This window comes from Suricata suricatta, chromosome 13 (assembly GCF_006229205.1).
Source record: "Suricata suricatta isolate VVHF042 chromosome 13, meerkat_22Aug2017_6uvM2_HiC, whole genome shotgun sequence".
Taxonomy (NCBI): Eukaryota; Metazoa; Chordata; class Mammalia; order Carnivora; family Herpestidae; genus Suricata; species Suricata suricatta.
Genome location: NC_043712.1, coordinates 4,583,788 through 4,610,850, shown reverse-complemented (window position 1 = coordinate 4,610,850; position 27,063 = coordinate 4,583,788). Strand labels below are relative to the sequence as shown.

Sequence of the window (27,063 nt, the reverse complement as noted above, 5' to 3'; positions counted from 1 at the left end):
CCTGAGCTGAAGTCAGACGCTGAACCAACAGAGCCACCCAGGCACCCCATAGTCTGATTTTTATTGTAGAGATGAGCCTTTTGATGATGGTGTCCATCTACTTGCCTCTTAGATACAACATCAGAGTGGACACTGAGTTTCTCTGCCACTTGCTTTTCTTTCCAATGGCCTATCCTGCCTGTAATGATTATTTTGTACTGAAGGGATTAGATCGGATGGCCTGGAGTGGAAAAGGGCTTGACTCTACTCAACTGGTCAGGAAATGTTGATCAGGGCATGAGCACAACTTGTCTGCGTAGATAGACCTATTCCATTCTAAAAGCCAATATAATTTCCAATTAGATTCTTTTTCTTAAATCTCTTTTAAGTTTATGTATTTATTTTGAGAGGAGCAAGCGAGCCAGGGAGGGACAAAGAGAGAATCCCAAGCAGGCTCTGCATTGTCAGCACATGGGGCTCGAACTGTGAGATCATAACCCAAGCCAGAGTCAAGAGCCAGACGCTGAACCCACTGAGCCACCCAGGCGCCCCTTCAATTAGATTCTTAATCAAAGGTGTTTATTTTACCTTACAGCAAAACTTCTGTGTAGAACAAAGAGAATATTCGAAGTACACTTGACTTATTAGCTGCCTACTAGTAGCAGGAAACAGGGTCGTGGGTGATCCATTACCATATGTGGGTTTCTAAATGCCATCAAGTATCACTCCTGTCTTGCTTTGGTTGGTTTTTGCGGTGCTAACGTAAGATTTGAGACGTAGGGAGGGGCCAAGGGCTAGAGAAGAAGCCAGACCTCCACCAGCTCAGCCTTAAAGCAGAATTCTCCATCTATATCTCAGCTGCTGGCGTCAGAGCCACTGAGGGACCAAGTGTCCAAGCTTCTGGGCAGCATTCTCTGTAAGGGTCTGTGGACCTGAAAACGAACGTCTGTTCTGCAGCACAGAATCCCTTAGGTTTCTTTCACACGCAAGCAACGTGACCTGCTGAGTTAGAAAGGACTACCCATTGGAGCTCCTCACAAGTTAGAAGCCTGGGAGAGGGGGCACCTGGGTGGCTCGGTGGGTTAAGCATCTGGCTTCAGCTCAGGTTATGATCTCACGGTTCGTGGGTTCGAGCCCCGCATTGGACTCTGTGCTGACAGCTAGCTCAGAGCCTGGAACCTGCTTCGGATTCTATGTCTCCCTCTCTCTCTGACCCTCCCCTGCTTGTGCTATCTCTCTCTGTCTCTCAAAAATAAATAAAAAACATAAAAAATTAAAAAAAAAAAAAGCCTGGGAGAAGTCTGTGGAGGACTCTGGGTCCCAGTGGAGATGTGTGACCGTTGTGTGACTTTTGGCAGCATGTGATGCTTCTGGGTGAGTGCCCGGCAGGGAGCTTGGAAATCATGCAGGTTGGGGGAGGGCCGCGTTTTTTTCTGCAGGCGCCGCCGTTGTCCTGAGTTGGTCGTGGTTTTCAGTTGCCTCGGGATGAAGTAATGAATTGTCGAATTACTGTTGCTCTTCTCTCGAGTGACCATGATGTTCTTATGAAATGGCTACAGTAATACCTTTTTAAAAAATCAGTTGATTCCTCTAATTCTGGGTTATTTCTGAATTCTTTTCTTCTAGAAGATGTGGAAGCGGGCGACGCTGGCCCACGGATTGTTTTATTTCCAAATAAATGGTGATGAGCTTTTCAGTTTCCAGCAAGAGGAATGCGTAGGCGCTGGATTTACTCTGCTATGACTGACAGTTCAGTCAAATGGCTTTCAAGACGGTCGACTTTAAGCAGCAAAGGATACTGAGTCAAGAAACAAAGAGGTAAGCCCTCCCGCTGCCCCAGTTTGCTGCCTCAGGAACATTTCCAGACCGCCACAGCGCAGGAGAGTCCCAAGTGGAGCCCAGTGATCTCCCTGAGTTCTCAAGAAATCAGAGAGGAGAGGAGAGGGCTCCACAGAGAGGGCTCTGGACCCTGGCTCTGCAGAGAGACTCAAGTATTAACCAAGTAGCGATCAGTGTGCACATTTGAGGAAATTCTATGTCTGGAGAGAAAGCAACAGGCCTCTGTGTTCAGAGGCAGAGCCTCGGAAGTCTAGGGCAGAAGAGAGGGCTGGTTCCTGCCAGCAAAAGTGGAAGTCCTTGTAGCTCACCTCGCACTGGGTAGAGCACTCAGAACGGTTTTGCCTCAGTAGCAGGGAAAAATTAGTCGTAAACACAGGGCCACTCTGATCCCATGTAACGAAGCCTAGAAGCAAGACCCAAGTGGATCAGACTATTTCCAAAATCCCAGAAGTAAACTTAGGAAACTCACAGCAATACAAAACTACCCAGGACCCAACAAGATACATTTCACCGTTTCCAGCATCCAATCAAAAGTTACCAAGTATGGGGGCATCTGGGGGGCTCAGTCAGTTAAGCGTCCAACTTCGGTTCAGGGCATGACCATGAGGTTTGCAGGTTTGGGCCCCGTGTCGGACTCTGTGCTGACAGCTCAGAGCCTGGAGCCTGCATTGGATTGTACGTCCCCCTCTCTCTCTGCTCCTTCCTCTCTCTCTCTCTCTCTCTCTTTCTCAAAAATAAATCTTAAAAAAAAAAAAAGTTACCATGTATGCAAAAAGCAGAGAAATACGGTCTATAATGAGAAAAATCAAATAACTGAAATTGATCCGGAGGTGACACAGATGATAAAGTTAGTCATCAAGAACTTTGAAGCCCTTATTAAAACTGTATTCTGAGGGCACCTGGGTAGTTCAGTGGGTTGAGCGTCCGGCTTCGGCTCAGGTCATGATCTCGCGGTTCGTGGGTTCAAGCCCCACGTCAGGCTCTGTGCTGACAGCTCAGAGCCTTGAGCTGCCTCAGATTCTGTGTCTCCCTCTCTCTCTGACCCTCCCCTGCTCGCACTGTCTCTCTCTGTCTCTCAAAAATAAATTTAGAAAACATAAAAAAAATTTTAAACTGTATTCTGTATGTCTAAGAAGCTAGAGGAGAAACTGAGCATGTTATATAGTGACATGGAAAAGACTGACATCAAACTAGAGATGAAAACCGTGATGTCTGAGGTAAGACCGTCCTGGACGGCACTCAGAGGCTGTGATGAACTGCAAATAACCTGTGGAATGAGAGTCCCCAAAAAAGAGAGGAGAGATGGGAGAAGAAATAGGAAAGGCATCGGAAATGGCGACTGCATGAGTAAGCATAAAGATTTAGGAAGGTATTTTTCAAGTCTCTTTAGAAGGTATCTATTTAAAGCAAAGATAAAAACCATGCCTTACAGGTTTTATGACATGGGTAGAGAAAAATGTCTGACAACAATAACAAAAATGTGGGGAGGGAAGAAATGAAAGTATACTGGTTTAGAGTTTATCTACTACCCCCAAATGGTGGAGCACCAACTGAAGACAGCCGACGACAGGCTAGAATGTGTGGGTGGACCTCAGACCAACCACCCAAACAGGACAACAAAGAGGTATAGCTAATAGACCCACAAAGAGGGTACAATGAAATCACAAGACCTAATCCAAAAGAAGGCAGAAAAAGAAGGGAAAAGAGAAGCCAAGAGCAGATAGGACAGATAGAATATAAACAGGAAGACCATTGACTTAAACCCCGTCATATCAACAAGTGCAACAAATGTAAAGAGTCTAATTCCTCAATCAAAATGCCAAGACTGTCAAATTGGATAAAAAAGAAAAACCAAGACTCAACTACGTGCCGTCTCTAAGAAACCAGATGTATAAGACACAAGTAGGTGAAAAAGCAAAGGATGGAAGACGATCACATGCCGACGTGAATTTTTCTGAAGAGCTGGAGAGGCCATACTTGTATCAAATAAGATAGATTTCAGCGCCGAGAACATTACCGGGGAATACACAGTTGTTTCATGATCTATCCTTTTATGAAGAGTACATGCATCCTGAATGTTCCTGCACCCAATAACAGAGACTTAAAGTACATGAAGAAGAAATAGATAAACCCCCCCTTATAGTCAGAGGTTTCAATAACCTGGTCAATAACCCATAGAAGTAAAGAGAAAATCAATAAGGCGATAGAAGACTTGAACATAATTGACATTTATGCAGCACTGTACCCAGTATCCGTAGAATATATTTTCTTTTTTTTTCTTTCTTTTCCCTCTCTTTTCTTTTTTTTTTCTCTCTTTTCTTTCCTTCCTTTTTCTTTCTTTCTTTCTCTCCTTTCTTTTCTTTTTTTGTTTCTTTATTTCCTTTCTTTTCTTTCTTTCTTGGCTCTATGCTGGGTGGGACTTGAACCTATGACCCTGAGATCAAGGCCTGAGTTGAGATCAAGAGACAGACACTGAACTGACTGAGCTGCCCAGGCTCCCCGGTAGAATATGTTTTCTTTTCCAGTGTACACAGATACCAAGATAGACCACATCCTGAGCCATAAAACAAGTCTCAATAAATTTGAAAGGAATCAAGCCATATAAAGTAAATTCTCTGACCTCAGTGGAATTAAATTAGAAGACATTAAGAGAAAGGTATCTGCAAACTCCCCAAATATTATGAGGCTGACACTCTATTTGCTATGCTAACGAGGCACCTAAAAAATCCCCAAATAATTTAGAAACTAAATAACACATTTCTAAATAACTTATGACTCAAAGAAGAAATTTTAAAATAAGTTAGAAAATAGCTTTAACTGAAGTGTATCTATATTAAAATAAAACACAACCAATCACAATTTGTGGTGCTAAGGCAGTACTTAGAGGGAATTTTATAGCACTTAATGCCTATATTTTAAAAAGAAGAAAGCAGTCTAATAAGAAACTAGATAAAAGCAAATGAAACCCAAGATAGGCAGAAGAAAGGAAATAATAAAGAGCAGAGCAGAAATGAATTAAATAGGATACAGAATAAGAAAAATCAGTGAAACTAGTTCTTTAAGAAAATCAATTTAATTGATAGATCTCTAGCCAGACTGATGACGGGAAAAAAGACAAAAATTACAGTGTCAGAAATGAGAAAGGTGACATCACTACAACTTCTTTAGAGATAATCAGGAATATCATGAGTATCTTTATACCAATAAATTCAACTAAGTTGAAGTAGACAAATTTCTTGCAAAACACAATCATCTAAGTTTGCTCAGGAAGAAATAGATAACTTAAATAGCCCTATAGCTATAAAGAAATCGAATTTATCGTCAAAATTTTCCCATAAAATAAATCCCAGGTCCAAATGAGCCCTGGTGAGCTCTACCAAGTATTTAAGGAAGAAATAATATTAATTACATACATACTCTTGCAGAAAAAGAGAAGGGACTACTTCCCAACTCACCTTATGAGACTAGCATTCCTCTGATACCAAAATGCAGCAAAGATATATAATAAAACCAGAAACAAATCACTCATCAAAATAGATATTAAGAATTCTTAACAAAAGGTTAGCCATCCACCCAACAGTGTATAAAAATGAAATGCATAATGACGAAGTGGGGTTTGTTCCAGCAACTCAAGGTGGGTTTAACATTTGAAAATCACTCCGTACAATTTACCACATTAACAGAGTAAAAAAGAAAATGCATATGATCATCTCACTAGATACGGAAAAAGCATTCAACAAAATCTCAGCAAAACAGAAGCGGAAGGGACCTTCTTTGGCCTCATTAGGAGCATCTGGGCGGCTCAGTCAGTTAAGCGTCCAATTTTGACTCAGGTCATGATCTCATGGCTCGTGAGTTCGAGCCCGCATCAGGCTCTGTGCTGACAGCTCAGAGTCTAGGGCCTGCTTCAGATTCTGTGTCTCCCTCTCTCTCTCTCTGACCCTCCTCATGCTCATATTCATGCTCTGTCTCTCTCCCTCTCTCTGTCTCTCTCAAAAAATAAATAAACGTTTAAAAAAAAGAACCTATGACTAACATCATACTCAATGGTGAAATTTTGCTAGATATGCAACAAGGCAAGAATGTCCATCCTCACTTCTTCTGTCCATCCAACACTGTACGGAAAGATCTAGCTAATGTACGAAGGCAAGAAAAAGAAATAAAAGGCGTTCAGATGAGAAAGGAAGAGATTAAACTCTGTTCACAGATAACATGAACTTTTGTTTTTGTTTCTGTAGCTGATTCTAAATTTCATGTGGAAATGCAAAGGACCCTTAGCATTTTTCCTTAACATTTTTTTAAGTTCACTTATTTACTTTGAGGAGAGAGAGAACGTGAGCAGAGGAGGGGCAGAGAAAGAGAGGGAGAGAGAAAATCCCACCACAGGGCTCGACCTCACAAATCATGGAGATCATGACCTGAGCTGGGATCAAGAGTCAGACGCTTAACTGAGCCAGCCAGGCTCCCCTTTCTGCAATTTTTTTGAGTAGGCTCCATGCCCAGTGTGGAGCCCAACACAGGGCTTGAACTCATGACCCTGAGATCAAGACCTGAGTCAAGGGTCAGAAGCTTAACCACTGAGCCATGCAGGCACCGCTGTTTATGCATTTTCTTTTTCTTCCTGCTTCAGTGCTCTGTGCACAAGGCTGGATGGAAGTGATAATGGATTTCCCTGTCTTGTTCCTCCTACCTGCCCTCCAAAATGATGTGCCACAAAGCAGGGGCGTGGCCGTGGGAAGGAAGAGATTCTCCGCGGGACCTCGCTGTCTGGATTCTCAGGCTGGATTTCAAGACCTCTGTCGAGCTAAGAAGGAAGTGGTGCTTTTCCTAGGGTGTCCACCTCCCTCAGACCTCCCAGGAGAGGACGATGGGTCCTCCTCACGGGCAGGAATTAGACCTTGCTGGGTTTCATGGTCATCACGCCACCAATGAGGGCCAACCCCACCACTGTTTCTCACACCCGTAGTTCCTGTAGGATCCTGGGCTTCCTGTCAGGAGCAGAGCCTTGGATTCTCTCATTCAGCAGAGGGAGATGGAGCACGTCTGTGTGGCGGCCCCTCTGTGGTTGGCGCTGAGCGTCGGGACAGCTGCAGAGCCCGCGCCGGCCTCCCCTCAGCAGGCGTCACAGGAAGCGGCAGGCTGTTTAAGGGAAGTCCCTTGGCCTCACCCATAACAACATCCGGATAAGTGCTGTGTTCACGGCTCAATCCGCGGCTCTGCGGTGCCTGGTGCTCACACCTGGCCAACTGCCAGGCTTGTGCTCTGAGGCCCCGAACTCCCCACGGATCAGAGGTTCCAGAGGAAGTCCCAAAGAGAGCTGGCTTTCCGTTGCTGCAGCCAGAGCTGCAGCCAAACCAAATGATCACCGAACGTCAGGGCAGATGCCTCTGCCGGTCATTCGCAATGAGGACCCCAGCTGGTGGTCACGTGGGGCACCCTGGGTCTCCCCCTCTTGTCCCCACCACATCTTGGGATGGGGCGTGCCCAGATTAAAGGGGGAAGCCCAAGTGTACCCCCGCCCCCCGCCAAGGGTGCAGTAAAGGACCGTCTCAGAGCTCACCCTGAAGTCCACCTTGGCTACAGCACTTCTAACATGCTTCCTCCTACTCGGACCTCCTATTCACGCATAGAAATAACCTCATTTCATGGAGAATAGCGCTTTCCAGTTAAGGGAATTTTCCAGATGAGAAAAATTTCTCTCTTTAAGCACTTGGAATTTTATTATTTTAACCAATTGGGAGGGAAATCTTCCAAAAATGAACCACACATGGACTTCCTTGTGCAGCTCTGTAATTTCCTGGTGTATTGATGACTCACTTGGAGCAGCGGGGACTAGGCTGTAACCCCAGGATGCCTCTGGGTAGTCGAGACCCACGCCTCAGACCGAAATGCCTTGGAAGTAAGAGCCAGCCTTACAAAGGAAGGAAATTCTGACACACGCTACACTGTGGATGAGCCTTGAGGACACGGTGCTGAGTGAAGTAGTCACAAGACAAATTATGATTCCGCTGATTGAGGTCCCTAGAGGCGTCCCATCCAGAGACAGAAAGTAGAGAGGTATTTGCCGGGGACGCTGCAGGGAAGGAAGCTGCTGTGTAGAGCTTGCGTTGTGTGAAGTGCCCAGGTCCCAGAGAGGGACAACTGTGACGCGCACCTGACAACGTGTCCGTAATGGCACAGAACCGAACACTCAGAAACGGTTACGCCGGTAAATCTTAGGAGTATGTTATCACAATGAATAACAAAGAATAGACCCTCCACGTCTTCAGCTAAGGGCGCTGAGGACACTCAGAAGAAACCAACACACCAAGATGGCAGGCGATAGAGCCAGCCTTACATCCCGGACCACACATCTAAGCTCCTCGGGATGGTTTCCAACAGACGTGATGGTAGTGAACGTTAACTGAGCCTTAAGCACCTAGCGGGCAGAGACCGAGCCCACGCACAGACGGGCTGGCACGGACAGCCATCTTGGCGAGGGGCTGGAGTGAAGCCACCACCCCAAGGAGCGCGTGGTGCACGGAGAGGCCTCCATGCGGTGGACTTCCTTTCTCCTGCACCTTCCGCCGCGCCTCACTTACACCCCTGAGCGGGGAGTGGGCCAAGGCTGGCCACGGTGCTGCTCGGTGCCTGGGCGCCTCCAGCGCGGGTGGCCTGTGAGGGGCCCTCACAGCATTGTTTTGTTTCTTATCTTCTACATCAGCTGAAACCACAGAAAAGAACATCCTTTTACATCCGGTTACAAGGTCAATAACAGCTACCCCCCATGGGGCACCCGGCTCCCTGTGCGGCCCTGTGCTAAGGGCTTTGCTTGCTGATCTCACCGAGTCCTTCCCTATGAGGAAAGGACTGTAGTCACGTCTTACAGATGAGGAAACAGCCTCAGGAGCCAACCAGTATCAATAGGTCAAATTTCCTGAGCACCTACTGTGTGCCAGAAACTACCATTCCACTTACTTTGTATCAATTAACCCTTGGGCGTCCAACAGAGTCCTACGAGGAGAGGGACCCTTCTTATTCCCGAAACCAAGACCTGAGAGCAAAGGTCACCTGCTCAAGGTCATGCAGCCGGGGCCCGGAGCAGGCCTGCCGACCCAGGCGGGGCAGGTGTACAGAAGGAAGAGGGCATGCAGTCCCAGGAGCCCGGAGAACTCCCTCCTGACCGGCAGGGGTGCAGGCTCTTCCTCTCCTTCCCAGAACCTTCTTCCTTCACAAGTGACAGCGCCTTTAGAGAGCCACCGCCGGACAGTTAACTGGACGGAGGGGTGTCGGGAGGCGTGGTAGGAGCCTGCAGAGAGCCGTGGCCCCTCCCTGGTGGCTCTGCTTCCCCACTCTCTCGTGTGGCCCCCTGCGGACTCGTCGGCAGAGCGCACTGTCTCCCCAGGACGGCACACGCCTCGCATCTGCTTCCGCGCACACACAGGAGATGATCAGAAGTGTATCTGTCAAAATGGAGGTGCCGGTGCACGCTGCACCGCGGGGACCCTGAGGATGTGCTGCGGGAAGCGAGCCCGGCACCGGCCAGCCCACGTGGGGTATTTCCAGTAACGCGAAACGTCCAGAGCAGGGACTCGATGGAGAGAGAACAGAGATCGGAGGTTGCTCAGGGCTGGGGCCTTGGGGGACAGTGACACCCAGTAGGGACAGGGTATCCTCTTAAGGTGATGAAAACATTCCAAACTTGACTGGGGTCCTGGCTGCACAAATCTGTGAATAAACGCCAGTGAGCTGTACCCTTGCCACCGCCGAGCTCTTTGATATGTGAACCCTTGGGGCGCCCGGGGGGCTCAGTCGGTTGAGCATCCCACTTCGGCTCAGGTCATGATCGCACGGTTCATGGTTCAAGCTCTACATCGGGCTCTGCGCTGACAGCTCTGAGCCTGGAGCCTGCTTCCGATTCTGTATCTTCCTCTCTCTCTGCCCCTCCCCGCCTCTCAAAAATAAATGTTAAAAATAACTGATATGTGAACTCTATCTCAACATAGCTGAGGAAACAACGCTGAGATCCACTTGCCCGACGGGCTGGCACTCAGCATGTGTTTGGTGCGGATGCTAAGAATCCTGAATGACCCAATACCGCTGTCTGGATGTCGCCGGTGCCTCTAGCCACATTGAAGAAGGGTCACCGAAGAGCCGTCCGCAGGCGGCCCCGCGTGCAGGTGACCGCTGAGCCCAGCTGCCGTGCTGGGGGGGCCGGGCGGGGGGCGTGCCCCGGCCTGCCCGTCAGGAAGCGCAGGCATGCGGGGTCAGGCACGCGGCCGACCTCACTCAGCAAGACGAGTGGCAGCCAAGAATAGCGCAGGGCTCTGACTGCGTCTCGCTCGCTGCCAATAACTGCCGCCCGTCATCTGTCTGATTAAAAAGGGACCATAAAATATGAAGCACGGCAGTGGCCCTCAGGCCGGTGGAGGCACTAATCCCGTCTCTGCCCTCCAGCCTGCCGGGGCAGCAGCGGCGGGGGCGGGCGGGGGCTCCTGCCAGGCCCCTCGCCGGTGGCGCAGGTTGACCGACTTTGGTCATGAGCACAGAGACGGAGCTCGTTCGCCCAGAGGTGATCTCTTGCACTTAATAACTTTCACCTTCCAGGGTCCACGGGACCGCCGCTGACATGCTCAGCACCACGCGTGGGGCCTGCGCCACCACGGCTGGCAAAAGCCGGCTAAGGGCAGGCCGGTGGGCCTGGAGGGCGGAAAGGCTGGGGATGCTGTGGCCGGGAGAGCGCAGCCAGAGCGAGGGTGAGAGACGGCCGTTTTCGAAACCCACCCAGTTCTGCAGCCTCCCAGCTGAGTGACCTCTCTGAGGGCCAGTTTCCTCCTCGGTAAAAGTTCCCCTTTTATACTGGGTGTGCTCAGCAATGACAGGCACCTCGAGGGCCCTCCAGCCCCGAAGCCCTCACTCTGGATGTGCGTCCTTGGAGGACGTGGCTGAGTGCCGAGGGCTTGTGCGGGCCGTTTGGGGTCGTGTGCGTGCACAGCAACCTCTTGCTTGCTTCTTCCAATATTTGCCTTGATCCAATGCCCAGACCCCAGTCAGAGGGGAAACAATGTCTGTGGGGCAGCCAGGCAGGACAGAAGGTGACCAAGAGGCAAATCAAGCCGGAGGTAAGGAAGCACGTGTGGGCCGATAGAAACGTCCGGGGCCCTGACAGTGCCCGCAGCCATCACCCCTGCGCTTCCCATTAAGCTGTCTCCTTCTTGGACCACAGCAAGTGGTGTTACCTCTATGGACTGAAGCCCTGACCGGGAGCCAGAGTCCAGAGCTTGGGCTCTCCCCAGAAGGGGCCCGAGGTGACGGGCAGGCTGCGCTTGGGGTCCTGGCATGCCTGCTTCTCCCAGGCATCCCGGGGCAGGTGGGCCTGACCCAGCCCAGACAGCCGGCTCACCCAGGCCCTGCTCCTGGAGGGGACCTTGTGACAGCTGGCTCGAGTCTGGTGTCTGTGTCTCATCCCATTCTGGGACTTCTAAATTTAACCTGCTATCAGCCAGAGAGGCGGGAGGGCTTCCACTGTGTGACTAAATGCCGCTTGGAATCCGCTACACTCACGGCCACCCTGCTGGCACATCCCCCGCCCCTCCCCCGAAGGTTACCCCCAGTGTGGGCTGCCACCTGAGCACCCTCTGCTGCGGATCAGCCTGGAGGTTCAAACGCTCGAGCAGCCCTGGGTCTACCCTGATGTGATCCCACCATGGGCTAAGCCTGCACCCCTGTTCCCTGTCCACACACACACACACACACACACACACACACACACCATGCTCTCTCAGAGGCAGAGCTCAGGAGCCGACTCCACAACCGAAAGCCAAACCACAACACTGAACTTGTACCACCCATAAAGCCATCTGGGCGGAGGGCGGCCAGAGGGCCCTGTTATGCAATTTCCTGCTTTGGTGTCTCAGACCCAGGAGACAGGATGCAGGATGCGATGTGGAAAACCCAGAGGAGAAGCTGAATCCCCAATGCCCAGGGGAATGGGGGGACCCCTTGCCCTCTGGGGCAGTGCCGAGACCCGGCAGGGGGGTGAGCCTGTGGTCTGCAGCTGACCGGGTAGCCCTGGGCCCGACCCACTGTGGGCCTCAGGGAATTGCCCGCTGCACACAACCTTCCTATGGGAGGGGAGAGGCATTTCCTGCCCAGGGGAGCCCAGGATGGAGTGAGCCAAAGGCACGGGGCCTTCTTAAGAGTCACTGACACTTAGTGAGCACCAAGTGTATGCTCTGCAGCAACACACCAAGATTGAGGGTGTGCAGCCGTCAGGACATGGGCTCCGCGGCCAGGGTTAAAACTCCCAACTCTGCCTCTTCCCAGATGCGTGGCCTTGGGCAGCTTCTCGACCCCTCTGTCCCTCAGTTTCCTCATTTATAAAATGCAGATCCCAAGAAGACCCGTGGTTGGTGAGGATTCCATGAGTTAACACCCGGAGACTGAGGAGAACCTGTGTTTTCACCGTGGCAGCTGGGAGGCAGATACCCAGAGAATCCCCACTTTCCAAACAAGGTAAGTAGGGCTCAGAGAAGCTTGGTGTATGAGCCAAACTCGTGTGAATTGCCAGGGACCCCTGGTCCGCCCTCAGAGCCCACACCCACTCCAGGACCTTTGGGCCCGCCCACCTCCCATCCTTTCACAAGAACGTTCTCAGGAAAAGAAAGTTTTTACTACGTGGGCTCGGACCCCAGGCAAGCCCCTTTCATCACCTGTTGGCCGCGGGCAGGGCACAGGGCCACGTTCTAGACGGACGCAGTCCTGGTGCCTCCGCTCTCCGTGTGAAGACAGGTTTGCAAGGTCCAGGGGTAAGGGCACACCGGGACACAAACTCCCCTTGTCACGTGGGTTTCTTCTGTTTTCCAGAAAGCCAGGCCGCCCCCAGGTCCTGCCTCCACCTCGAGCCTGCAGTCCCCCTCATCACGGGGCACAGCCAGGGGCCCTTTGGGCTGGGACTCAATGCCCCAGGGCTGCAGACAGCAGAGGACACATCCCCAGAGTGACCCACCTCCCAATGCCCTCACGCCCATGGCCACAGTCCCGGGCCATCGACCCCAGAATGAACCAGCGCTTCAGAAACATCCAGATCCTGGCCAGGCCTACTTTAAAATTACATTTTATTTCTCTTTGTGAATATTTGTTGCTTTTTAAAAAGGTTAATATTACATGTTCTTCAAGAGTCTTGTGCCTCCTGGTAAGTGCATTGGTTTGTTTTCACAGTACTCTCCACGACCGCGGATGGCCCTTATTGCTGGAGGAGTGTGTCCACACCAGGAAAGGGGGACACGGAGGACTTGGGGACCCAGGTGAAAAGCCTGGGGTCTGTGCTCCTGACAGGGAGGAGGCCGGGGACTGGACCCAAGCTAAGCCCAGTGTCCTTGGCCGGACCTGCAGCTTCTCCAGGGTCTTCAGGAAGGCCGGGAGGGGCAGAGAGAAGGGGGGGTCGGGGGGTGGGGTGGAAGGTGAGCGGGGGTCCAGGCATGCAGTAGGCCGGGGCGGGGAGGCCCCCTCCTAGTGGGCACAGCGCTGGCCCCTGGCAAGAGGGCTTGCTGACGCTCAGGAAGTGTGTCCCCACTGGTCCAGGGCCGCCCCCTTCCCTTTCTCTCCTGCCGCCACCCCCTGGCACAGTAAGACCCCCTTCATGGTGACCCAGCCCAGAATCAGAACTCCGGCTTCCTGACCCCTCGCTCAGGGCCCTTCCTCCTTTTTTAGTACAAGAAAGACCTGAGTGCAGACAAGGGCCGCTCCGTTAGGAGGCCAGGTCCTGTCCCCGGCCTCAGGCGCCGTCACCTGGCCCCCGTGCCCCCCACCCGGCCCTTCCCCAGAGGTAGAGCTGGGACCCATCGTCCCTTCACTCGAGGCTATTGCCTCCCTGGCGGCCAGGGCTCCGTACACAGCAGGGGGAACCGAGGAAGGTCAGGGCCTGACAAGGGCTCCCGGGCAGCGCGCTGGGGCCACAGTCCTGTCCTTCCAGGACAGCTGTGGGCCTGCTGTCAGCCGCGGGGCTTGACGGACAGTGTGGACGCAAAGCACCCCTTGAATGAGTGTACCACCGCGTGGGTAAGGGAGCAGGCCACGGTGACCCACGTCCCCCATGCTGTCACTGCGGCTCATCCAAGTGGCTCATCGGCAGCAGAAATGAATTCTTTTTTTTTTTTCTGATGGTTTTCTGTGCTTGGGGATGATCGTTGGAAACCCAGGGCCAGGTGACGTGTGGGTTTGGCAAGCTTCAGGAAGGGGGATTCCGTGGGGGTCCCCCAGAGAGCTTGGTGTCACTCAGGACCCTCCTGGGGCCCTGGAGGACCCTGGACCTGAAGGAAGGTGGCCCTCCAGACAGGCCACGCTGCCCCGACCAGCCTGTCAACCATGGCCCCACGTGGCACCTGGGTGCCAGCCCGAGGCCCCGCTTTGCTTCCCTGAGGATCAGCAGCAGAAGGGTGTCTGCTGACGGCCTCCCCGGCCTCCCCAGGTCCAGGACCACATATCCTTGGGTGCCCCCCACCCCAGGCAGCTTCCCCCCAGCCTCCGACACCGGCACCCAGAGCCCGTCCACAGCTCCCCGCTAGAGCGCCCGGAAGGGACATCCCCTGAGAAGGAGCCAGAAGGGAAGTTCCCTGCCTTTCTTACCTTGGAACTAAATCTGGCTCAAGGTGGCTGGCCCTCCAGGCGTTTGGGGCCAGTGTGGACGGTAAAGGAAAAGGCGGGCCCGTCTGTGGCTGGGTGCTGAGGACTGAGATGGCGAAAATCCCCTGGGCTGACCCTCCCTCTCTCCTCCCAGACTCACCCCAGGCAAGTTAAGGCTGCGGAGAAGAGAGAGGAGAGAAGCCCTTCTCCGCAGGTCTGGGGCAGGGGGGTGGGGGGCAGGGCACGGGATTTTCCACCTGAGCCGAGAGAAGGGGGCTCATCAGGTGGTCCGTCTGGTTTTGTTTCTGCTGAAACAAAAGAACCAGCAGCTGGTTTTGGATCTAAATCTGTCCCCTGCCCCTCTCAGAAGCCGCCCAGGGAGGAGGGTCCAGGCGCCCTCTCTCTCTGGCCTGACCCTGCCCCCTCCCTCACTTCTGGCAGAAGGTGAACAGTCCGGTAGAAAAGAGATTGGGCTGTCTTTGTTTTGGGCTTTTTTCCTTTAAATTCAGCTTAAGGCAGAAGTTTGGCAAAGCGAGTCTACGTAAGGCCGCGTGACAGAGGACAAGGGGGGCTGCCGTGGGGGCCGCCACTCACAGATCAGCAGCAGTGCCGGTCAGGGTCACGACCAGCTCCGCCTCCTCCCACCCCTGAACCTCGGAAAGAGGTGTTTAAAAAAAGAAGAAGAACTGAAAAAGCCGTTGTTTCGGGGAGGCTTGCCAGTGAGTGGCTGAAATCGCCAGGGAAGGAGACCCAAGGTGAAGGGGCAGGTGGGGTCAGGCGTCCCGGCCGGGCCTCCCCCTCCCCGAAAGGAAGCAGGTGCCAAGGGGGCTGGGGGAGGCCGCCCCGGGGCATTTGCACAGTGAGATCCGCCCGCTCAAGAAGGTAGAGTGGTTGTGTTTTGCTGAATGACTGAGAGTCTTATGTGGATGTGGGTTGGAGCAGTGTTATTATTCGAGTCTAGCCTAGCGGGGTGCCCTGGTTACCGGTGTTTGGGCGGGATCACCACGAGCGGCTGCCCGAACTTGGGCCGCCACATGAGGACCTGAGCGTCGTTGGCATTGGGCTTGACCAGTGCGCTGGGCGGTATGGGCTCATTCTTGCTCAGGATTTTGGGCTGGTCCTGGGCAATGGGCTCCCGCAGCCTGGCGCGCTGGCCCAGGGGCCGGGTGGGGTTCACCTCGATGCTCAGCTGCATGCGCCAGCGCAGCGTCTGCAGAATGATCATGTCATTGGTCGAGGTGTTGGTGGCCACCAGCCACGTGGTGAAGCTCTGGTCCCGGTAGATGTCGGTCAGTTTGGCCACGTTGCTCTCGCTGACGGGCACGGCCCACGTGACGCTGGGGTAGAAGTTGTCGTTCATGCTGATGATGAACTTGGAGTCTCTCTTGGTGGGGCCCACGATGGTGCACGTCTCCGTGGTGTTGCCGTACCAAGGGTAGTTGACCCCGTCCGAGTCGCTGATGGCCTCGATCTTGCCCTCCTGGAGGTCCGGGAGCTCCCAGCTGGACCTGCGGACAGGAAGGCCAGTTGGCTCAGTCAGCCGAGCACCGGGCTGCTCCCAGGGGCGGGGGCCAGACGCCAGGCAGACCTCCACTGTCACGTCTGCACTCCCCCAGACCCGGCCCCCGCCAAAGCCACATCCTGTTCTCCTGCACTGTCTCAAATCAGCCACTGCAACTGTTACCATGACACTCACTCTCAGGCAGAAGAGGACACAAACCTGTCCCAAGTGGCTCTGGGGACACAGGCTCCCATGTGGCTGGGGGCACCAGCAGCATCCGGGGAGGCAACCCTTAGACACTCATCAACAATCATGTCCATCTGATAAAGAAAGTGAAGCCAAGGGTTGGATTTTTTTTCCCAAGCAGCAAGGACCGGGCCGAGACTTCATCCAGGGCCGTGTCCACCCGAGCACCCGTCACACCAAAGGTCGGGGCCTGCTGCACCCAGAATTCTGCACAAGGAGTAAGCCAGCGGTCCCCTCATGAACACAGGACTTTGCCCAATGCATTCTGGTTCACAGTAGCGTTATTCACGGTGGCCCAAAGGAGGAAGAGACCCAAATGTGCATCGATGGGGGACCGGATAAACAAAACAGGGTCTGTCCACACCATGGAGTATTCTTCAGTCTCAAAAAGGAAGGAAACGTGGCACTGTGCTACAGCAAGCGTGAGCCTCGAAGACCTTGTGCTGAGTAAAATAAGTCAGACACGAAAGGACACATCCTATAGGAGGTCTCCCTCGGGCTGTCACATTCCTAGAACAGAAAGTGAAACAGTGCCTACCAGGGAAGTCGGGGTGGCGAGTCAACGGTGAATGGGTGCAGAGTTCCAGGTGGAGACAGGAAGGTTCTGGAAACAGACAACGCTGTGGACGTACTTAACGCCACTGAACTCAACAGTGGTTGTAAGACAGTGAATTTCATTAGGCGTAACGTATCCCTATCAAGTGAGGCGCCCCTTTACCAAAAGGCATCGTTTCATGTTAGCGATGAGCAAATCCGGGGCCCCTCTGAGAGGGATGAAGAGGCCTGTGATTTTGCTAATTCTCCTGTTTATTTCCTTTCTGGTTTCTGTTCATTTCATTGAAAAAGTCACAAAGGAGGGTACCACCTGCCTACCAGGCCATCTCCTGCCCGGGGCCCTGAGCTCATCAAGCTCCCAGGGAACTGGGGCAGCGGCTCAAGGGACCTCCCATTTCTGAGGTCCGCACCAGGCCCCGAGAGCCGCCAGGCCACAGCAGCCACGGCTGGGCGGCCACGGTCATGGGCCCCCTCGCAGGCGGCGACCGTGGGTGGGAGGAGCTTAGGGTCCCTGTCCTGGGTTTCTAACGAGCCTGTGCCCAGGCTCCTGGAAAGCACCCACTCTGTGCTCTCACAGCGGCCATCCTCGCCTGCAAAAGGGCTCTTTTTAAGGCAGAAAGGAAACTTGCAAAAGGAGATTTGTCTTCAATGGCTCACTTTCTCTCCCTAAAAGCCGGCTTGTTTGGAGGGAGTGGGGATCCGCACCAGAGCGGCTGCCCCGCTGCCCCCCAGCCTCGGGCTTCCTTCTCCCACCAGCCCCGAAATGCCCAAGCCGTGGCTCAGTCACAGGCGGGTGGCACTTCTCATGAGCCAGCAGACAGCCGTGTCTCATGTGGGATATTACTCAGAATCAGGTTCCGGGACATTTGTCTTCAAATCATCACAGGCAGCATGGGCTGCCTCTGTTCCCCGGGGGCCCCAGGCTCCCTTCCCCCGCGTCGAGGAGGTGGGAGGGAACGCAGTTAAGGGCACAAGTTCTGGGGGACACACACCAGCCAGGACCCAGCCTCAGTCCAGCTACCAGCTCTGATTAAGTTACAAATCTCTGAGCCTCCGTTTTCTCATCAGTTAACTGTGGATAGTCCTATGCACCTTGCAAGGTTTTTGTGATGATTAAATGCATCGATATAAATATATAAACAGCAATACATCGAAGTTTCCGGAAACCATGTTGGAAGGCATTTAGAGGTGTGCCACCCTGACCGATCTGAAGCCTTTTTGATTATACAGGCTTGGGAAGGAATGAACTCCATGCAGTTACTGCCTCCTCTCAGATTCCCTGTTTGTTCTGGAATGACCTTGAACTTCAAGTCAGACCCTCGGTTCTTTGCTCCACGGCACAGAGGGGCAAGGTGGGACCCCAGCCTTGCACATACCAAACCCTCTCCTTTTTGCCCGGCAGACGCACCACGAATGGGCTGTGGTGCACAGAGGCCACTTAAAGTGTGAGCCAGGCTCCCAGGACTGCGCACACACACACGTCTGAATCAGGCTCCTCCCTCTCCCTCATGTCCCCTGTTCCATGGCGATCCCCAGCCCTCATCCACTCACCAGACGTTTGCAGAGCACCTGGTGAGTCACCAATGTTTGCAGAGCAGCAGCCACCAGAGGACCCTGCACCCTCGGGGCACCGGACACCCTCCTGGATGCTCCCCTCTCCTTTGCCTTCGCCCTGGCCAGGACGCCTCCCTCCTCCCCGGCCTCCCAGACTCTACTCCTGCCTCCGCAGTATTCATTCTCTCAGAAGCACGGATGATCTTATAAAAAACACAAATGTTTGCACGGTTCCTCCTTTCAACCCTGTTACACTTGCCATGACCCCTCATGGCCCTTAAAGCTGATGCATTTGAAGCCCAGGGCCCCTTGTGCTCATGCGCACACACGCACGCACACACACGGGCACACACACAGGCACGCGTGCACACCCTCCCCAGGCTCCTGGCCCACCAGCTGCTCTCAGCTCCTCTCCCGGGCCGTGCCCCTGCTGTGTCCTCCTGTCTCGGGGCCCTCTGCCAGGACCTGTGCCAGTCAGCTCTGGAGCCCCCGGAGAAGCCCACCCTGACCCAATCCACACGGCCAGGTGGCCCAGAGCCGATGCCATTCAGCCCTCGCCCTGCCGCATCCTGGCGCGTGCACAGGGGTGATTAAGTAACCATGTGACCGTTGGCTGAAGGGCAGGGGCCAGGCCTCCGGCTTTAGACAAATACGTGCTGGTGGCCTGGATCAGCGACTGTGGGCAGCCTGCCCAGCCCGTCCTTCAGGGCCCGGGCTCCCAAAGGGGGTCTCCTTAAGGAGTTGAGCGTGCCCAATGCTGCCCGGTTCGTGCATCATCCCACCTGGAGTGGCCGCCCCTGCGGCGACGCCGGTGACAACGGTCATGTTCACTAAGCACCTCGGATGTGCCAGGTACCCTGCGTCCGTATGTCCCCCCAGCGCATCTCCCCAGCTGCCCTGGGGCACGTCGGAGGGGCACGTTCTGTACAAGCGGCTTGGAGACAGGACAGGCCTAGCTCAAGGTCACACGACCACAGAGCGGCCGGGCCGGACCCGCAGCCTGAGTGAGCTCTTAGCTGCAGCTTTCAGAAGACCCGCCCTCGGCACGTGCACATACATGTGTACACGCACATGTGCGCGCACATACACGCTCGGATGCACGCACAAGTGCACACACACACAGAGGCCGTTACCCACAGAACTCTAGCAGACCCTGGCCCAACACTCACACACACATGTGCACACACAAACGTGTGTGGGCAAGCACACATACACGCATGCACATACACAAGCTCTGCGCATCACAACTGCTCAAGAGTGTGGGTCTGAAGGGGTTATAAAGGCCTTCCCTGGGGACCAAGGAGGGTGGGGGCGGCGCTGAGCGCCACCCCTGGGGGCCGGGGAGCATCACTGGTGGCTCCAGGCTCAGCCACCAGCCAGGAGCTGGACCGGGGCAGCCCTGCTTGGTGGAGGGTGAAGGGAAGTGCCCAGGGCGGTGCCTGGGAGGGAGGGGGAGGCAGGCCCCTCAGTGACCTTGGACAACAAGAGCACACTTCTCCCCACTGCTCAGCCTCTCCCTGCAAAACAGTGGGCCCCTCTTGTGCCCAGGGATCCCCTCCCCACCCCTGCAGGGGCTCTGACTGCAGTTTGAGTTCTAGACCCCAAAGCCAGAGTGGACCCAGACAGGGTCTCAGAGCGGAGCTTCCAAACTGTCCATCTCTGTTCACTTTGGTCCCGTCTACGTCCTATATACCTCCTGTACTTTTATTCACTAAGTCTCTTCCTTAAAAGCAATCATTTTTTAAAAACCTCATTTAGTTTTTCCTAAGAAACTCATGGAAACAACACATTGGGTATCCTAGATACATTTCCCCCCAATATACATTCAAATAAATACATTGCTTTGAATTACAATTGTAGCCCAGGGCACCTGGGCGGCCCTGTCGGTTAAGCGCCGACTTCGGCTCAGGTCACGATCTCACGGTTTGTGAGTTCACGGCCCGCGTGGGCTCCATGGTGACGGCTCAGAGCCTGGAGCCTGTGCTTTGGATCATTATCTCCGTCTCTCTCTCTCTCTCTCTCAAAATACAATAAACATCAAACTACAGTTGTATTTAGGCTTAAATGAGTTCATCACTTCGGTATTATTTCACATCACACAACTGACACCTGTTAGACGCTCTGAGAAACTCATTTACAGCAAGGACTTGAGGGTTGAGGGCAAGAGGCCTGCCCGGACGGAGGCTTTTGTGCCCACGCTGGTCCCAGGGCCTCAGACGGACTTCCCGGGCTCTTAGGGCTTACCTCGCCCAGTCCCCAGTTTCACAGATTCCACAGTTTTGTACAATCTGCAAAAAGTTTAAATCCTGTAAAGGTTTGCAACTGGGAGTCCAGTTTCCTGATTTCTACCCCATATGGTCGCCTGCTGGGCTGGCCCCTTCCCTCCAGGCACTTGATCTCTGAGGGAGGGTCTGGGGGTGTGCCCCCCTTCCTGCCTGCTCCCAGGCTCCCCCAAAGAGCAAGCCCAGCCTCCCCCTTCACCCAGGCCCCAGCACCAGGTCCCCCAGAAAGGACCAACAGAGCCTACTTTTAATTTTTAGTTCTAAAAGCTGTGTTTCTCTTTAAAAAACAAAATCACTTAGAGACGTATATGAAGTGAGAAAGGAAAGCCACATCTTCCACGCCTGCCCCCACCTTGCTGAGGTTACGCACACTTTGGTAAACATCCTTCTAGACCTTTCTCTGCATAGACACACAGGATGTGTTCCCATTTGCAGTGTTTTCTTTTTAACAAAAACGGGTTCCTACCCTACATGTTTTACAACTTTTAAAAAAATGTTTTATTTATTTTTGAGAGAGAGACAGAGAGTGAGCATAAGATGGGGAGGGGCAGAGAGAGAGAGGGAGACACAGAAACCCAAGCAGGCTCCAGGCTCCGAGCTGTCAGCACAGAGCCCGATGCAGGACTTGAAATCTCGAACTGTGAGATCATGACCTGAGTCACAGTCGGATGCTCACCCAGGCGCCCCCTTATACTTTTTTCTTTTTTTAATGTGTTAACAGTGCTGGAGTCTCCGTCCTCATCTATACGTCCTTCCGCCCTGGCTCCTCCATCCATGCGTTCGGCAGGTTTTTGTTGTTTAGGACATGTTTTTGATGCCTACCCCACGTCAGGCCCTGGGCCAGGCGCTCCGAGACTCTGAGACAAACTCTACAGGTAGATCAGCCCTGAAGAGTAACAGAGCCAACCAAACTCCTTCTAGAACATCCCTTAACTGTACCCCCCGCAACAGCATGGGAGGCTGTCCATCCCCCCTCCAACCCTGGGCATTAGTGATCAGCTTCGTTTCTACCCAGAGCCGATCAACAAAGAACAAAGGGCTCAGGACATAATCTGTTATTTCCCCCATTGCACCGGCTGTCCGGTGCCCCCTCGCGGCTCCGGGCACGGCCAGCTTTTGTTTCCAGCGCTCGGAAGGTGAGGGTCTGCAGCACATGGCTCGGCTGGGGCGGGTCCGTGGGGAGCTCTCCTGGGGCCGGGCAGTCCCCTCACTTCCTCCCGCCCCAGAGCCTGGAAACAAGGACTTCCCTCTCCCACCCACACCGCCCTCGCCAGGGCCCAGCAGACGGGGGAGGCGGCCTTCCGGTCCCAGAGAGGAAGCTCCATCCCCGATTAATTGTTCTGTGAGCCCCCCCCCCCCCGGGCTGCAGGAAGAGGCCACGTGGTGGCCCGCTGGAGCAGAGCGAGCTTGGGAGACCAGGGGAGCCGGGGCAGCTCTGTCCTTCAGCCGGCCCCCGCGTCCTGCCACCCCTCCACCCCTGCCCGGCCCCTCCCCACCACCCCCCTGCAATCCCGAGGCTGGTGTCCCCACGCGTGCTGGCTGGAAAGCCCCTTGCAGGTCTCATGGATCCAGGTTCTCACGCTGCAGGAGCGTCGGGGACAGCCAACCCCAGAAGAGAGAGCGGCTGGACCACAGCGATCTTTCCGCTGACTCCGCCAGGTTCCCGCATTTAATAACGAACTCACAGTAGCTATGACGCTGACGCCTGCCGGGGATCGAGCGCGTGGTGTGCGCCGGGCACTGTGCGGCGCTCTTAATGTGCACTATCTCATTTACCCGCTCACAGCAGCCCAGTGAGGGAAGGGACCGTTCTGCCCATTTCATAGATGGCAACAGGGAGTCTCGGAAACACTGAAAGACTGGGCGCAAGGTCATGGCACCGGTGTAGGATGGAGCTAGGGTCCTCACTCTGCTGGACCAGGTGGACAAGGGTGTGGGGAGGTGGCAACATCCACCCTGAGATACCCCTTCTCTTGAGCTATCCCCCCCTTCACCCCCAAGTCTGCCCTTTGGCTTCGGCCATGGATCAGCCTCCCGGGGGGGCTCCAGAGAAGGGCAAACGAGGGACAACACGAAACGTCTCCCACACAGGCTAGAAACTGTGACTTGTCACTTAGAAGGCTGTGCCAGCTGACAGGTGGTGGGTGAAGAATGGCGGAGGATGGGGTTGTGAAGACAGGTGTCTCCAACCCTTTGGGGGGAGGGGTGGCTTTGAAAGCAACGCGGGTGGCCCGAAGGCCGTGTAGGACCCCGTGAAGTTGGCCCAGAGAAGCCCGGCGTTTCACGACTCTCGCCTCGAGCCATCGGGGAGTGACCGAGGTGGCATGTGTGACAGCTCCGCTCCAAACAGTTCAAGCCCGGGATGTCGTTCCGCAAAGTTCTCCTGGATTAGAGATTACTTTAAGCAGGGATAACGCTGAGGGGTATTACGGGTTTCGGTTAAGGATTTGGAATTAATATTTTGAATACAAGCCCGTTTGTAGAGAACGGAAGCCCTAACCTTAACCTTTGCCACCTGGCGGCCGTCTCCGGCGGCCACTGAGGCCCAGCGCATGGGTTTCATTCTAATTATCCCGATGGCCTGGGTCCAGTCCGGCGTTCTCCATCCCTCCCCGGGACATCGGGCCGTGTCTGGTGGTCACGGCAAAGGCGGAGCGCTCCTGGCATTGAGTGAGATCCTGCCCCACAGCCTACGGGACACAGGACGGGGGCAGCCTGCCTGCAGTCTCTGCTAGTCGATCCCTCCTTGGCTACTTCTCGCTGTCGTGTCGGGGGGCTTAAAGATAGGAAAAAGCGGGGGCGCCTGGGGGGCTCAGTGGGTTGAGCATCTGAGCCTCCAGCTTCAGCTCAGGTCATGATCTCACAGTCCGTGAGTTCGAGCCCCGCGTCGGGCTCTGTGCTGACAGCTCAGAGCCTGGAGCCTGCTTCCGGTTCTGTGTCTCCCTCTCTCTCTGCCCCTCCCCTGCTCATGCTCTGCCTCTCTCTTTCTCTTTCTAAATTAAATAAACATTAAGTGTCTTTTAAAAATAGGGAAAAGTGTAGTTTGGGGCTGGGAAGATCACACCTAGAAGCTTCCCTTCCCGCTCAAGAAGGAGCGGACATCAGGCTTTCTCTAAACAAGCCCTCCTCCTCTGCAGAGGCCACCGGTGAATAGAGCTCTGCCCCGGATCAGAGGGGCCACGCTCTCCGCTGATTCCACTTTCTAATACGACTTTGCTGATTAATGGTGAGCAGGGCTGCTTCCGGTCAGCGTCTCTGCCCCCAGGGGCTCACCTAGCGCGGAGCTCTCCCTGGCCCCCCAGAGCCGCCTGCGGGGCATCCTCTCCTGGTCTGCCCCGGCAGCTGTCCCACGGCACTCGAAGTGACCGGCCGGGATGGCTCCGCCGGCCCCTGTCCAGGCAGCCTCAGGCTCTGCCTCTCTCTGGGGCTGGTCCTATCCGGCCGGGAGTGGGGACGCAGAAGAGCAGGTGCAGGGGGATGTGGGAGTGGGGGGCGGGGGAGGAGGAGGAAACAAAGGGAAGCAAACAGAGAGCACACAAACCGGTCTTCCACCTCTGAGACCTCAAATCATTCGTGACTTGCTCTGTTTTTAAGTTTTTAAAAGTCAGGAAGTGCGTGCTTCGTGAAAGAGGGAGACCTGGGTTCAGGAGAAACTTCACTCCCAGGAGAAGTCTGATCTGGCCGAATTCAGCCCGGATTCTTAACTTTTTGCAGACACTGTAGCTGACCCTTCCCCGGCCCCCAGCCCGGAGACAATAACGATCACATAATAGCAACGTTAAAGACCACCGTGGGCTCGCCACAGTGCCGACTGCAGGACAAACATCCTGTGTGCAGACGAGGAAGCCGAGGGTCAGAGTGGCTGAGGTCACACCTCCTGGAAAGTGGCGAAGCCTGGACTCCCGCCCAGGTCTGCCTGCCTGCGGTCTAGGTGCGCGCCGGTTCCTCTAACCAGGAACCGAGGACTGCACAGGAAGGGAAAGTCACTCAGGCCTCCGGCCTCAGGCCTGACTCCAGCAATAGCGCCTGCACGCGCTCGGAGCCGTGGAATGGAGACCTTGAGCCCCTTCCGGTCTCCCCCTCTTCCTCCCGGGGCTCGTAGCCTTCCACGGCCAGTAAGACCCTCCGCCTTCCCTACCCTTCTCGGGAAGAACGTAGGCTTTGCCTGAAACCCCTAGAAAACTCTCTGCCTCTGTGTCTCGTCCGTTGCCCCCGATCCCCTGCAGAATCCAAAAAGGTTTCCGACTTGAGGCGTCTCAGGACGGGGTCCACGCCGAACAACTAGGACTCGTGCTTCCCTTCTTGGGGGTGGAAAGTCAGCACCCCCTCGCCCCCACTGCCCGACACACACACCGAGTTAAAAGCCCCTTTGGAGAATTAAAGAGGTTTAGGTATAGACATCAGGTTGACGGAGGGACATGCGCCCCTGTGGGGTGATCCCGGATACGCCCTCATTTTACGCTTTACCACGTTTCTCCCGTTTGCCTTACAACTTCAGTCAGGAAGGAGAAGCAGCAAGATTTAGTGTCCCGCCACCCCCCACCCCCTCCCCAGTGCCTCTCATCTCAGAGGGGCCAGGGACGTTCTGAAATCCGTGAAAAGGCCCAAGTCCCGGGGACCCCCCTGCTCTGCTCCTTGCTTGAGGAACCGGGAGGCAGCGGGCACCCGGAGAGGCCGGCTGTGGGACCGTGTCTACGCCCGGCCCTGGGCACGACTGGGAAGCCGTCCTCGGGGCCCGCCTCGCTCTCTCCGAGGGACGTGCTCCAGGAAGACGATTTTCACCTCCCTATCTTAGCTCGGCCCCGGAAGCCAAGTAGCTTTCCTTTCTGTCCACCTCTACACTTTCCACCCCCCTGGAGGACCGTCCCCAGAACCCCAGCACACGCCAGGAAGGAAGGCCCGGCTCCCCGTGTCCTGCACCAAGACACGTGTTGTCCTGGGAACATTCTGGACACCAGGCTGGAGAGAAGAGGCCAGCGGACTCCTCTCAGCCGTGAGGGCCCCCTCTCGAGCCTTCTGGACACCGACACAGGATGTCTAACGGCCTTCTGCCTCAGGGAGAGAAAAACGCTATACCTGAAACAGACTGGCTTCTAAAACAGGCCACCGTCTCCAACAAAACACCAGAGGAACAACAGAGCACAGCCCCCACCCCCTCCCGGTCCCGATGTGCGTGTGAGAACACTGCAGAGACAAGTTCAAGCCCAGTACAAAGCACGGTGCGGTTAACTCCAGAGGCATCAGAGGGCCCCACTCTCCTCCGGAGCGTCGCCCAGGCACCCCCCAGGGAGGCCTGCGCCCCGGGGGGCCGAGCCTCGGCCTCTCCAGCAGCCCCAGGTGGCACCTGGTGGAACGCGCCTCCGCTTTCTCAGCGTCTGGAAGGGAAGGACGCGGGAACCCCAGGGGCCGGTGACAGCAGGAGGAAAGGACCCAGAGCCATGACCCCAATCTGAATCAACAGGCAAACCCTTGAGATCCCCTGGTCGGCCTCCCGTGGCTGCCTAAAGGCCCCCTCCCGCCCTGGCCAGGGCCCGTCCGCCACCCCCACGCCCCTACCCCACGCCTCCACGCTCCCCACAGCTTTCCCCCAGCTACTCACATGCCGTGCTCCCCATACTTGTTGTAGAACTCCATGTGGCTACACGCCTGAATCCAGCCGACCACCCAGGTCTCCTTCCTGGGGATGGGTGGCATGACCACCTGGGCCGAGGCCCGGAAGTGGGGGGTCCGGTAGCGGAGCACCACGCTGGAGGACTCATCGATGCTGGTGGGGATGGGGTCAATAGAGGCTTTCACGTCAACCACAGTGATGCCTTCCCTGAAGACTCTGGCTTTGCCCCCGATGCTCTGGATACAGCCCATGGCACAAAGCAGCGCTCTGATCTCCAGGGAAGGCCAGCAGTCCCAGAGGAGACTGGGCATCGAAAGGACGGAGGCCACGGGACCCAGTGCAGTCAGTACTGCTCTCCAATCTCAAATCTCAAGACCGGTATCCATAGGATAGAAAAATTCACTGAGGACGGGGGCTTTGCATATCACTAACTCGGGCCTGCTTATAAATAAGGATTTTGCTGCATTTCAAGAGCCCTGGGTTCTCTCTTCTGCTGCTAGCAGTGGACAAAAATCACCGATATTCTTTGGGTTAAAAAAAAAAAAAGGAAAGTTTGGAGGCTAATGGATAATCATGTTGTTCAGACATCCAGCCCGTCCATGCCTCACGCGCGGGGAACGCGGCTCGGAGACGCTCCCTGAAGTCCTCAGGCGGCGAAGGCGAACGCCGGCAGACACATAAATAAGGAAGGCTCCGTCCCTTGCGCGGCGCCGGCACCCTCGCCGCGCTTCCTGGCGCCTGCCTTCCGCACGCGCTCGCGCGGGGCGCACGCACCGGCCGCTCGCCCAACGGGGCCCGATCAATGCGAGAGCAGTTTCTGTTCGGGCGCCCTCGGGGGCGAGCGCCGGGCACCGGCCGCCCGCGGGGTCCCCGAGGAGCGCGGCGCTGCGCGG

At 55.0% G+C, this 27,063-nt stretch overlaps 1 protein-coding gene and 1 long non-coding RNA gene across 4 annotated transcripts; one reads left to right on the top strand and one right to left on the bottom strand.

Moving 5' to 3' along the window:
- Positions 1 to 1,606: 1,606 nt before the first annotated feature.
- LOC115277042 lies at positions 1,607 to 13,036 on the top strand. 3 transcript variants are annotated; one of them, XR_003902187.1, is made up of 4 exons: positions 1,607 to 1,797; positions 9,804 to 9,977; positions 12,188 to 12,312; positions 12,664 to 13,036. It is a non-coding gene; the product is annotated as an uncharacterized LOC115277042 (long non-coding RNA). The 3 variants fall into 3 exon arrangements; XR_003902188.1 differs by lacking the exons at positions 1,607 to 1,797; positions 9,804 to 9,977 and adding an exon at positions 10,181 to 10,369; XR_003902189.1 differs by lacking the exons at positions 1,607 to 1,797; positions 9,804 to 9,977 and adding an exon at positions 11,772 to 11,835.
- Positions 12,898 to 27,057, bottom strand: FAM78A (family with sequence similarity 78 member A). The gene is made up of 2 exons (XM_029921140.1): positions 26,159 to 27,057; positions 12,898 to 15,929 (listed from the first exon to the last, which is right to left on the bottom strand). Exons 1-2 carry the CDS (start codon positions 26,479 to 26,481, stop codon positions 15,401 to 15,403), a joined length of 852 nt encoding a protein of 283 aa, XP_029777000.1. The 5' UTR covers positions 26,482 to 27,057; the 3' UTR covers positions 12,898 to 15,400.
- Positions 27,058 to 27,063: the final 6 nt, after the last annotated feature.